Source organism: Chrysochloris asiatica, unplaced genomic scaffold (genome assembly GCF_000296735.1).
Source record: "Chrysochloris asiatica unplaced genomic scaffold, ChrAsi1.0 scaffold00331, whole genome shotgun sequence".
Taxonomy (NCBI): Eukaryota; Metazoa; Chordata; class Mammalia; order Afrosoricida; family Chrysochloridae; genus Chrysochloris; species Chrysochloris asiatica.
This window is the reverse complement of record NW_006408849.1, coordinates 1,109,018-1,122,635: the sequence shown is the minus strand read 5'-3', so window position 1 is coordinate 1,122,635 and position 13,618 is coordinate 1,109,018. Positions and strand designations below refer to the sequence as shown.

The window sequence follows — 13,618 nt, the reverse complement described above, 5'->3', positions numbered from 1 at the left end:
ATGAATACGGCGAAAGAATACAACCTTTCTTAATTTTAAACCATTCAGTGTTCCCATGTTCTGTTTTAACAACTGCCACTTGGTCCAGGTATAGATAGGACCTAGTATAAATGCCCCATAGAGTTTCCAAGGGTGCAAATATTTACAGAAGCTTATTGTCCTATCTTTCTCCTGTGTAGCAGCTGGTAGATTCAAACTGCCAACCTTTATGGTAGCAACTGAGCACTTTACTGTGCCACCACGACTCAACTCTAAGAACAACAACCCAAACCAAAATCCATTGCTGTGTAGTAGATTCCGACTCACAATGACCCCATAGGACAGAGCATAAGTGCTTCATAGGGTTTTCAAAACGAATAAACCTCTGTGGAAGTCCACGGCCACTGTTCCCTCCAGCACAGTAGAGACTCAACAGTACGGAGTCCGCCAGCCCCGCCTCCCGGGCAGGTCTGACCCCACCCCTTCCTCTTGGGTAGGACACGCCCACGGTCAGGAGCCCTGCGCCTCACACTCCCAGCGTCTGGCCCCGCCCAGGTCCCGCCCACAGGCCTCAGTCGCTGAGGACGCCGATCGCGCATGGAGTCGCCATCTTACCTTTAGGAACTCCGCCAGTGGAGCCAGCGCTTTTCTTCCTTCGTCCGGGGAGGCTGAGGCGGGGCCGGGGCTGGGGTCGGGGTCAGGTAGGCGGGCGGGAGCGAGGATTCTGGCGGGGGCGGGCCGGGGTCCTGATAACCGGTGGGGTTCGTCTTGCACTGAGGCTGAGGCCCGATGCCCATAGCGGTCCCTCCCACCTTGCTTGGTGGGGTTGGCGGGCCGGCGGGGCTGGGTTCCTGGGGCGAGCCCTTCCTGAGGCGCGTTGTGGAGTTGAACCCCAATTTTGGGACTTGCGATCGATGAAAACAAGCCCCAAACCCAGCCATCTCCGATCATGAATCGAACAATCTCCGATTTTACCTTGGCTGCGCTAGCATAGGTTGAGGGAGAACCAGGATGTAAAATTTTAAATTGTTTTATTTATTCGTTAAAATATTTTGCCGTAGTACATATACGATGACGATTATTTTTTCTTATGAGTGCAAGTTGTGTTTTGCGTTTGTGAACAATACGAAAATGCAGAAGGGGAATTCGGGGCGCAAAAAGTGAGCTGTATCGTTAAACATATTTAAATGTACAAACAAAAATGATTAACTTACATTATTGAGCCCCCACTAAATCATGCCCTTTGGTCTGGATTTATTCTCTGTCCTGGATCTATACTATTACAAAGTTGTGATGAGAGGAGATGCAGTTCTCTTAAGAGCTTTTGTGTAGTGCTGAAGCTTTATGTTTTTTATTTATATTGGATCTATATTCTGAGTTTTCCTTAATTAGCTCTGTAGGGAACCTTTACTTGTATCTAGTGTTTCATATGTTAGCACACCTTGCAGGGAGCATCATTGGGCACGCAGCCTTTTACTTACTTCCTTGGATTAAATTCTCAGAACTGGAAATACGAATTGAATTTTTATGACACATGATATAAATTAATTTTCAAGCATGGCATGTTTACAAGGGACTTTTTTCAAAACAAGGATACTTGTTCATACATCATTTGAGTTCCAAACTCAGTCTGGAATTCAGTCTCTAGTCCTTTTTGCGTGGTGTTTCAGACAGGCTGTGTGGCCTCCATCAGACTGAGGATGAGATGAATCAAGTCTCTCATTTATAGCTAGGTCAAGCAGCCCACAGTAAAGTTGGTGTGTTCATTTCCTCCACATGTAAAATGGATTCAATTCTACTGCTGCATTGGGTTGTTTAAAGAACTCAGAACACTCAGCAGTGCCTGGTGTGTGCTAAAATAATAAGAGAATGTTAGTGTTTGGTAGTGTTCTAATGCTGAAAGGAGTCGCGTGTGCACTCACAGGAGTGGCGATTAATTTGAGTTAGGTTTTGCCCTTCAAATTCTAAGTATTGACATAAAAATAAAATTTTCTTTGAGTGAAATATATTAATAAAAATAATCCTTTTTATTTTATGATTGAGTCCTGGTAGGGTTTTGTAGGGTAAGCACTGGACTGCTAACCTCAAGGTTGGCAGTTCAAACTCACCAGCTGCTTCTTGGAAACCCTGTACAGTCAGAATTGACTCAAAACTACTTAACAATACTTTATGATGCCTTTTATTTATAATCTTTCATTCTTCAAGGAGCCCTTGTGGCATTTTAAGTTAGGCATTGGGCTGCTAACTACAAGGTTAGTGGTTCAAGCCTACCAGCTGCTCTGCAGGAGAAAGATGAGGCTGTCTGCTCCTATAAAGGATTTCAGTCTTGGAAACCCTATGTAAGGTGACTGTGAGTCAAAATCAACTTGATGCTGTGGACTTGGTGTTTGGTTTGGTTTCAGTTTCCAGTTGGTTCCATTAATCAACAAGTTTGTGCGAGCTACTCTCTAGGCACTGGAGGTGCAGCTGAGAATATAATAGTGAAAACATCTCTTCTCTGTGCCGAGTCTCTTTGTTTCCAGAAGGGGCAGACTGAAGCCCAGAGAGGCCAAGTGACTGGGCCACAGCCTTGTAGCTGGTAAACTACCAGTGGCAAACCCAAGTCTCTCACTCATCATTGTTAGATATGTGTTGCTCTGTAATTTTTAAGAGGGGAAGTAATAACAGATACGCTATAATGCCAAATCTTCCACATCTGAAATATAGATGAATGGGTTTGAAATAACTGCCAGTAAGTTTTCTCTCATGGTGTTGTTCTACTCATGAGATTTAACAGATTCACAAGTCTCATTTGAAAAGAAGTATGATTTGCTTTTTACAAGATGCTGAAATTCTTTTAAAAGGGTGTGTTTTCATATATGTTATAAATCAACACATTCTAAATGTGCAGGTAGCTCTAGTTTGGAGGGGAATGGGAGTGTTATCTTGGAATAGCATTTAAACTCCCTGTTCTTGAAAGCTGGCATTGGTAAAAACTACAACCTGAAACACAACTAATGTTTGACTAGCTTGGGAATCAAATAGTCACACAACAGTGCTGTATTCATAACCATTTCTTTAGTTTCTGCAGACAAATGAACTTTCCCTCCCTACACCATTTTAAGGGTGGTCTTAAAATGGGCTGCCAAAAGAACCAATAGATCCGTTTTGGAAGAAGTGCAGTCAGAGTGCTCCTTGGAGGCCAAGATGGCCAAACTTCATCTCTCATACTTCGGACATATTGTCAGGAGGGACCAGTCAATGGAGAAGGATATCATGTTTGGTAGGGTGGTGGGTCAGAGAAAAAGAGGAAGACCCCCAATGAGATGGATTGGCAGCATCGATGGACTCAATTGTGTCAACAGTAGTGAGGTTGGCCCAGGATCAGGCAGTGTTTCCTTCTGCTGTGCATAAAAGTCCGTACCGACTTGATGGCATATAACAACAACTTAGGTTAGGGTTCTACTCTAGAACCCTACTAACTAAAGAACTGGAAGCTTCAGAGAGGATGGACAGAGTGATGACTAGAATTTAAACAATAACGGAAAAGGAAAGGCTCCAGGAACTATCTTGGAGAAGAAATTTCACAGAAAGATGTCCTGTACATTTGGATTAGCTGTTTCCCCACAAATCTTCAAGAGAAGGAAAAACTAGTGTGTGGAGGCTGCAGAGACATCTCAACATACTTTAAGGAAGACTTGGGAATGGATGGGCCCTCTGAAGATTGTGGGCACCAGGCTGTGGGAGTGGTTTCTTGGTAGGAATGCTAGAAACCCAAACTCATTGCCTTGAGGTGATTCTGACTCCCTGCTGCTCTGTAGGGTAGGGTAGAACTGCCCTGTAGGCTTTCCATGGCTGTATATAATTATGGAAGCCCATCTCTGTCTACTCCCACAGAGTGTTGATATTAGCTGTCGAGTTGGTTCCGGCCCATAGCGACCCTGTATAGGGTTTCCGAGGAGCAGCTGGTGAGCTTGAACCGTCGAACTTGCAGTTCAAACGGCTTTGCAGTCTGGCTCATTAACCCACAGTGCTACACCAGAACTCCATAGACTAAGGAGAGTGGGACCAAATTGCCTCTAAGATATTTTTCTAAGTGCCCCAAAAGTCACCACAAGAACACTGTTGTACTTTAAAGAATTTATTTTAAGGTTGAGAAATATGAACAGATATGAAAAGTATTTCTGTACTTGTTAAGTAAGTTATCAAAATATTAGAAGTTGACTCATGAAGCTTCCATTTATTAATCATGTGTGTGCTGTCTGCTGGGCACTCTGGTAAGTTCTTTAAAGAAACGATTCAGTTTACAGTAGCTGTGTAGTCAGTTGTATGGGTGAGGCAACAGGCTCAGAGAGGCAGGCAGTGGCTTGCAGTAAATTAAGGTAAAGTAGGAGCTAAGATACAAGCATGAGCCTAACTGCAAAGTCTGTGTCTGTGATGGGAGAATAGGGTTCCTAGGATCACTGTGAGTTGGAACCAACTTGATGGCACTCCACCACCACACTTGGCTTGACAGATACCACAGCCTGCTTGAAAGCGGGGCTCAGCAAGCTCATTCAAAATAGGTTAGAGTGAGTTTTTTAGACTTTTGGGCCATATGGTCTCTGTTGCAACTACACACCACTGCTGTTTTATCCCTAGACAGTTTGTAAACAAATGAACGTAGTGTTCCAGTAAAACTTTATTTACAAGAACAGGACCTGATTTCACCTGTAGCTTAGAGTTTTCTAACTTCTGCCCCAAAGGCACACTTTGTGGTGGGCACCAGTGGTGTCCCTTGCTCTCACAGGGTTCTGGTCAGTTGTGCCTGTGATTCTATTTATAACACGTAGGCACAAAGTAAATGCTGTTGCAGTCCTCATATCCCTTTGGGTTGTCAAGAGCTGCAATGCCCCTTAAGAGGCATGAGGAATGTACTGTACATAGTTTAGTGGCGATGCAAATTATAATAGATCTGTATGCTGTTACCTTTTTATGTTGGAAGTATGCCTTTTTTATTTGTATTTTCTCTGGGGGTCATATATATGTGAATGTGTAGAAGAGACCTGACAGGGTCCTTAACCAAACCAATCAGAAGAATCATTTACTGAGAATTTGCTGGGATCTGGGGAAGAATGTTGGGGGTTGGTGGCTTTAGCCTTAGCAATGCTTTGATTTTTTTTTTTTTTTTTTCCAAAATAAAGGAAATGTGCTTTTATGTTACTTACATAATTTTAATTAATAACAGGAAGGAGTGGCTAGGCTTCAAGCCCTTTGATGAGCTCCACTAGTTTCTGCAGAGCCATCCCAGGCACATGCAGGAGTGAGGAAAATCAGTAGGCTTTCTGGGGAGGTACCTTGCCTGTTAGATGGCTGCTGCTCTATACTAGTCAGCACTAAGCTCAGAGTGACTTCTTTTGCCATCTACGTGTTCCAGTTGATGAAAATGAAGATGACAAGGTCACTTTTAGACATGACCTGGGTCTCTGAAGGGCAGCTGGCTGGTCCAAGGGAGGTTTTATGGTAAACATATTACAGGGAAAGTCAAGTGGAGATGGGTCATTTGTTATATGTTTAAGGATCAGTCAATCTATGTCTTACTAATTGCTCTGGCATTTTTCTTTGTGTTAATCCAGGAGGAATTTTGTTGTCAGAGAATAAAAGGAGATTTTCCGTAATTGACTTTAAGCAGCAAACGTTAAAATATTAACTCTAGCTGTCAGCTTTACTGAGCTCTTCAGCTCCACCTTTCTTGTAAGTGTATCATCTATTCCAAGTGGTCATGAAAAGTTTTTAAATCATGGAATAACATTTAATAAATTTAGAACTCTAAAATATAAGTGAACTTTCTATGCAATATGAAAGATACCATTTTGGTGAAAACTAATTTGCTTAAGCTTAACTCATTTGATTAAAAAAAAATTAATAATCTTCCATGTTTATGTGGCAGTTCCTAATATATTTTGTACCCTTCTAGACTCTGAGAATTGGAAAACCAAGAAGGTTTTGATGTTTTGTGTGACACCACCTGAATTAGAAACCAAGATGAACATAACCAAAGGAGGTCTGGTGCTGTTTTCAGCAAATTCGAATTCCTCATGTATGGAGCTTTCAAAGAAAATTGCTGAGTGAGTTATAATTACCATCAAAATCTTTAATTCTTATGTGATGTTTTATATGAGATGATCAGATTAGCATTGATGGTTAAACTTGAAAGTAGATACTTCATAGTTATCTGTGCATCAGCTTTGTGTATTAAGGACTAACCTTTTTGTTAGGTGTAGCACTCACGTGTTCTTTCAGCAGACATTTCCTAAGTGCCTCTTGACATGCAAGAGATTGTGTTATATGCCATGTTTACATAGATTCACTAGAGTGAAAAAAATAGAGAAGGTGCATACTACATGAAAACAGTTTATAGTTTATATCATTCAGTATGATTTTAGTTATTTATGAAATATTTAACCCCTATTTTTAGTAGTCCTTGATATATGATGTTGGGGACTGGGAGTCAATAGTGAGTAAGCCTTCTTCTTATGGAATTTTTATTGTAGTAAGTCCGAAAAGAAGCAAGTAAACAAGACAATTTCAGGTGGTGACAGATTCTAGGAGGAAACTAGAGTGAAAGTAATAGTGGGAGAGTTTATTCTGTTTTAGCTATTGAAGCTAAGGGTTTTTGAGTTGAGTTTTGAGTTGAGAAACCTGAATGAACCACCAATGAAGATGTGAGTTCAGAGACCTTTCAGCAGAGGGAACAGTAGGTGCAAAGGCCCTGTGGTATGGAGAAATCAGTGTGTCTTAGAAGAAACGTGGGTTGAGTGCAGAGAGCATAGGGAAAATGATTGAAGATAAAGGCAGAGATAGATTTTGTGGGATAGACCTGGGATGGGGGTTAGTGGGTGAAGAAATGGAGTAATGTAAATTTAATATTGGCATTTTATCTTAGTGTAACAGTTTCTTGATTTTAAAATCTATTTATGAATCATCCTTAAATAATAAAGATGTTAGGTCTATTCTATTACCTACCTTTTCAGCTTTTCCCCCCTTTTTCTTCTCTAGGCGGCTGGGGGTGGAGATGGGCAAAGTGCAGGTTTACCAGGAACCTAACAGAGGTGAGCTATCTTTGGACATGCATAACACGGGTCTTTTGGTGGAATGTAGCAAATTGGCTCCATCCTTTATCCAGTGTTGAAACAAGATCTGTGTACACTGCTCAAGTGCATGGTTCGACAGTCCACTTATTTCTGTCATCAGGAAGTTGAATAAGGTGGAGGGAACTGATTCCATGGCACACCACTCCCACACCACTAATACCTCACTGTAGCGCTGCAGGATAATGCACTAGACTACAAGATTGGTGATTCAAGCCCACCAGCTGCTTCTTGGAATCCCTAAACTGGGTTGCTTTGGATCGGAACCAACTTGATGGCACTTAACAACAATATCATGGTGGAAGTCCTCCTTATGTGCTCTAGGATAAGCACTTGTGGTACCTGCAAGATTGGTGGTTCAAACCTACCAGTCGCTCCCTTGGAAACCCTATACAGGACCTCTGTGAGTTGGAATTGACTCGATGACACTTAACAAAACCAGTACCCTGGCGGCATCCTGGTGTGGCTCTGTAAGATAAGCACTGGACTGCTAACCACAAGGTCGGCATTTAAATCCCACTAGCTACTCCTTAGTAGCCCTGTATGGGGTCACTGTGAGTCACTATGAGTCTGAACTGACTTGACAGTACTTAACAACAACAATACCCGGGTGATGTAGTGGTTAAATTTTAATGGAAAGGTCAGTGGTTTGAACTCGCCAACCACTCTGGGAGAAAGATGTGGCCGTCTGCTTCCATAAAAATTAGAGCTTTGGAAACTCTGGGCAATTCTCTGTCCTATAGAATTACTATGAGTTGGAATTGACTCAGTGGCAGTGAGTTAGTACCAACTAGTTATATAAACATGGGGCAAGTCACGTCTCAGGGCTTGGACTCGAGATCTTAGGCCTTATTCAACAAAAACTGCTTAAATATATGAACTAGTGGTCAGCAAAATTGAAAACATTGGACGAGTTGTTGGTTGACTCTCTGACATCTTAGATTGGATGAATAAATTCTCTATAGACACAGTTTTAATTAGTTTTTATTCTGTATTACCACCTGAGCTGCATAGGTTAGAGTCACGACATCTCATGAGGAAATACTTTTTGCTAATTGCTGTGTGTAAGTATGTGATGGTGATGGTGGTGGTTATGTGCTATGGAATCAGTTCCAATTCATAGCAACCATATGTAGCGTTTCTGAGGCTGTAAATCTTCACAGGAGCAGAAAGCCTCATTGTTTTCCTACAGAATGACTGGTAGTTTCGAACTGCTGACCTTGAGTTCAGAAGCCAGACTCATAACCACTACGCTACCAGAACTCCTGTGTCATTGTAATCATCCCACATTATAAGAAATGTGTCTTGGCGATTTCCTTTTAAGTGGTGGATACTTGAAATTACTTTAGCAATAGTAATGATGTGCTTGCATGGTCTTGATAGTCATACAACCTTGTCCTTGCCAAGTTAGGTAACTTTTCTAATAATTAGGGCTTTTTTGGAGATTAAATGGAAAAATTTGTGTGCCTGACAGAGTTCTTGGCACAAAAAACTCAATAAATAGTTTCCTCTCCTTTTCTACTGTAGGACTTTGGTCAAGTATGTAAACATTAAAGGTTACAGAAGTCTCTAAAAAGGCACAACTTTGCTCTTCCCTATTTTGCTATTATTGACTCCTCTTCCTATCTTAGGAGTACTGGTGTAGTGCTGTGGGTGAATGTGCTGGACTGCAAAGTTGTTTTGAACTGCAAGGTCGCTCCTTGGAAACCCTATACACGGTCACTGTGAGTTGGAACTGACTCGACGGCACTTAACAACAACTTCCCATCTTAGAATTACCTATGTGGCTCCAGCTGGGAAAAGTATAGTATTAGGAGAATATGCAGGAAAAGTTGGAAGACGATTTTGCCTCTAAAGGATGAGGTCCTTTGTCTGGCGTCTGAAAGGGGAAGAAGGGGAAGAATTCTCAGAGTAACACTCTGGAGATTGGTCCACCTTCTAGGTGTGTGAATGAGGGGAGATAGTAATTGGGAAGGAAAGAGAGAACTAACATTTGTTGATATATTACTGTTAATGGATTCTGAAAAAACAGTTCAGGGATGATGGTTAACATCCCAGAATAAGAGTCAATATTAGAATACAGATGTCTCTGACTCAAAAGCTCTTTTTCTTTGTACAACACCATATTCATTTGTGAATGTTCATTAGATTTCTAATTTGTCCCAACTTTATTTATGTTTTCACACATATAAAAATGGAAAGAATAGTATATAGCCTTATATACTATTGTAAGGATACTACTCACATATGTATACCTACCACCTAGATTGAATAGCTAATGGTTTCCCTTTTGAATATGTAAACCATTACGTTATGAAACCATTACCTTATGAAACCATTTGAAAATAAGTTGTAGATATTAAGGCATTGAACACTTAGATGCATCACCTAAAAATATGAACTAACTCCTACATAAATAACTTTATCACATTAAAAAAAAATTGACTGAAATTTTCTAATTATCTAATATCCAGTCTATATTCACAAGTCCCTAATTGCTCTAGAGTTTTTTGTAACATTTTTTTGTCACTGAAGCCAAGATTCATTGTTCGACTAATGTGTTTGTTATCTCTGGTTTCTTCTAATCTAAAATAGTCCCCTCATTTTTTCTTTTGTCTTCCTATGACATTGATATTTTGAGAAGGTTGTCTTGTGGAATGTTCCTTTCTGGATTTGTCTATTTATTTTCTTCTGGCTAATCACAAACGGTTTGAGAATAGGGATATTGTATCTTAGTTATCTTTGCTCTCATGACATACAACATTTTGTGCCTGGGCTCTCCATAGATGTTGGTTGATTCACTGAGTGTATAAGCTCATACAAAGATAGACTGCTCAGAGTGGTATATATTAAAGCACTCACTGCTTATATTAAAGGAGTGAGGAGGATAGATTTACTTGCTAGAAATACAATTTCCTCTCAAGTGTGGCAAGTAACTGAATGTATTTAGAACATATGATTGTTGGTGTTAAAGTGCCATCAAGTCTTCCTACTCACAGCGACCCTGCATGGGGTTTCCAAGGAGCAGCTGGTGAGTTTGAACTATGGACCTTGTGGTTCACACCAACCTTGTGGTATAATGCTTTATTCTACTGGGCCATAACAGGACTCCTGAATGTATGATTAATGGTAATATATTTGTTATTCTCTTGGTAAGCAATGCCATGTGATTTGTGTAACAGTTCCAGTTTCCTTATTTTATAACCTTGAAGAATAATGCAGATTTTTGTGTATTTTAAAAAACTTAAATTATATGTCTTTCCCTCTTTTTTTCTGCTAGAAACAAGAGTACAGATTCAGGAATCTGTGAGGGGAAAAGACGTTTTCATCATCCAAACCGTTTCGAAGTGAGTACTGCCCAGCAGCAGTGCTGATATTTGCAGGTCTGCGTTAGACACAGATATTTAGAACAGTAAGAGTTGGTTAGACAGGAAGGTTCATGGGAGTTTTCAAATAGGTCTATCTTACTTTGCTAATTTTTTTGATGCATCTGCAACCCCTCTGTGTTCTTTTGGTATTCTTGTCAATGGACATAACCAAGTGTTGAAGTTTAGGCTCTTGATTATAATGTTGTTATTGTTAGATGCCCTGTGCACCACAGAACTAACAGTGTCTGCTCCTGCGCCATCCTCATAGCTGTAGTCACATTTGAGTCCATTGTTGCTAGCACTATGTCAGTCCATCTTGTTGGAAGTCGTCCTCTTTTTCACTGACCCTCCACTTTACCAATCATGATGGTCCTTCACCAGGGACTGGTCCCTCTTGACAACATGTCCAAAGAATGGAGACAAAGTCTCACTATGCTGGCTTCAAAGGAGCATTCTGTTTGAATTTCTTCTAAGACAGATTTGTTTGTTCTTCTGGCATTCTATGGTACATTTAAAATTCTTCATCAGCACTATAATTCACATGCATCAGTTGTTCTATGGTCTTTGTTATTCGTTGTACAATTTTCACGTGCATCTGAGGCAATTGAAAATAACCATGGTTTGGGTCACTTGCACCTCAGGCATCTTTGCTCTTGAACACTTTTAAGATTTTTTTTTGTTTTTTAAGTTTTTATTGTGAATCAAGTGATCATTTACATGGGAGAAAATGTCAGTTTTACACTCATCTTATTTTATTTTGCCTCATTGCAATGATTACAATCCCCTCCATGAATCATCCAAAAGTATTTGGTTCTATTCCTTCTGTTTTTTTGGATGTGCACCAAAACACTCAGGAGTATACAATTATTCAGACAACCAAAGGGCATACCCTGCAAGCCTGCCCCCTCACCGGCACATAGCCCCTCTCCCTCCAGGAGTCTAGAGTCCCCAGCTGCTCAATCTCTCCACGACATCATCTCTGCTTCCATCTCTGGTGTTGCAGCTTCTCTGAGTAGGGTCCCACACTCGGCTCCCGCTCTTCTCCCTTGATGGTCCCAAGGTCCTGAACTGCAAGATCAACCACTTCCCCCTTTTTTTGCTACAAAACCTCTGCCTTTGCAGTTGCAACAGTTGTAATCACTCATGATAACAGTTACACACTGTTGAATCAAGAGTCTTATCCCCTCTCTTTTCACCAGCCACGTCTACACAGGATGAAAAACACTCAGTGGGGATTCTACCTTCCCCCTCATACTCTGAAACTGTAAACTCCCTCTTGAAAACTTGTAAGCCAGTCACTTCGTGCCTTTGTGCCATGGAGTCGGATCTGACTCATAGTGACCCTGTATAGCGTATCCGGGGCTGTAAATCTTTATGGGAGCAGAAAGCCTCATCTTTCTCCCACGGAATAGCTGGTAGTTTCAAACTGCTGCTGACTTAAGGTTTGCAATAACCACTACGCTACCAGAGCTCTGTAGCCAATGCCCAAGTTGCCCATCCCTATCAACCCTGTGTACAGAGAGGATGGGAATGATCCTTGTTGTGAAGATTCCTTCCCTCTTGGTTGATATGTTGAGCTACTACATCCGTAAGTATAGGTCAGGTTCATCAAATTGTAGTGATTTACACTTGTTTTCTTTATATAGTTGAGTTCTGATTTACACTTGTTTTCTTCCTTTAGTTGAGTTCTGATCATCCAGCCATTGAAGCTAGGTCACATGGGTACTGTCTGAGAGTATGGGTGTTCCTGTGTATCTCCACTCACTTCGTATCTGCTGGATGATTCACCCTCAGCGTCAACTTTCTGTGGCTATGTCCTTGTCCATGGGCTCAGGCGTCCTCAGGTCTCACCACACTTCTGGTCAGCCAGCCATACTCCAGTTCGATGGGAGTCTATGTGACGTGGTCGGACTCAGCCCACACATATTCATTGCTTTTTCGCCACTTCCACTCCATCAGTAGACGAGTGTGTGGTCACTAGCAAGCTTACATGCCTGCTCGTATATTCCCTTTGAGTTTCAGTCTTGGAAGGGGGTTTGCTGAAAGGACTTGATTGCTTGCCTTGATGGCTCCCCTGCAGACAACTTGTTCTTATGGTATCCAATCAGACTGCCATTATTGTTTTTTATTTTTCCTGCTGGTCATTCTTTTAAGAAGTATCTTTTAATTTTCTAGCCGCTCTAGGCTGGTCTGCTTGTTTTTTCAAGTGGAAATTTCCCACCTCAGAAGCTTCCTGATGGGGATCAGGATTCCACCTAAGGTCTTAGACACTACAAAGGCTCCTCAAGAAGCCTCTTTGATTGCACAAGTTCTAGCACATAAACAAAAAAACCCACTCAGGCATGTATAATAATTTACATCTCCAAAGGGCACATTCTGCAAGTCTGCTCCTGGCCACCAGCTATTAGTCCTTCTCTTCTTAGTTGATGAATCTAGAGTCCTCAGCTGCTCCCCCTCTCCATATCCCCATTTCTGGTGCTGCTGCTTCACTGGATAAGGTCCTGCATTCTATTTGTGCGTTCCTCTCTTGATGGTCCTAGGGTCCTCTGTTTCTGGACTGTAAGATTAACCATTCTTTTTTTGTTACAAATCTTCTACCTTTACAAGCGTGATAGTCGCGATTAGTCATGATGACAGTTATTCACTATTGAATCTTACAAATCTTAGCCCCATCTCCTTTCAACAGACCCATCTAGACAAGATGATAGCTATTCAGTGGAGAGCCTTTCTTTCCCCCAACACTCTTAAACTTAGCTCCTTCTTGAAACCTTGTAAGCCAGTCCCTTAGCTTTTGCTTCTCTTGGAATGTTTTGATTACACTATTGTATTTGATTGACAGCTTTGCTGGGTAGAGGATTCTTGGGTGGCAGTTTTTTCCTATCAGGGTTTTATATATGTCTCCCCATTGCCTTCTTTCCTGCATGGTTTCTGTTGAGAAATCCGAGCTTAATCTGATTTACTTGCCTTTGTATGTTATATTTCTGTTTTCCCTAGCTGCTTTCAAGAACCTGTCTTTATCTTTGATTTTGGAGAGGTTGATTGTTATATGTCTTGTTGATTGTCTTTTAGGGTCTATCCTTCCTGGGTTTCGTTGAACTTCTTGAATGCTTATCTTTTCACTTTTCATGATGTTAGGGACATTTTCTTCCAGAAGCTCTTCAA

General features: G+C 41.2%; 1 protein-coding gene across 3 annotated transcripts in view; it reads left to right on the top strand.

The window, feature by feature from the left end:
• The first annotated feature begins 5,681 nt into the window (after nucleotides 1-5,681).
• Nucleotides 5,682-13,618, top strand: part of LOC102818107 (phosphoribosyl pyrophosphate synthase-associated protein 2-like) — a 124,487-nt gene continuing 116,550 nt past the window's right edge. For 2 of the 3 annotated variants that reach the window (XM_006875526.1, XM_006875524.1), the window contains exons 1-4: nucleotides 5,682-5,691; nucleotides 5,915-6,065; nucleotides 6,997-7,049; nucleotides 10,369-10,435. In XM_006875526.1, the coding sequence (XP_006875588.1) occupies nucleotides 5,947-6,065; nucleotides 6,997-7,049; nucleotides 10,369-10,435 (239 nt within the window). In that variant the 5' untranslated portion in view covers nucleotides 5,682-5,691; nucleotides 5,915-5,946. Of the gene's footprint in view, nucleotides 5,692-5,914; nucleotides 6,066-6,996; nucleotides 7,050-10,368; nucleotides 10,436-13,618 lie in introns of those variants that run through there. The other variant, XM_006875525.1, reaches the window with a different exon arrangement.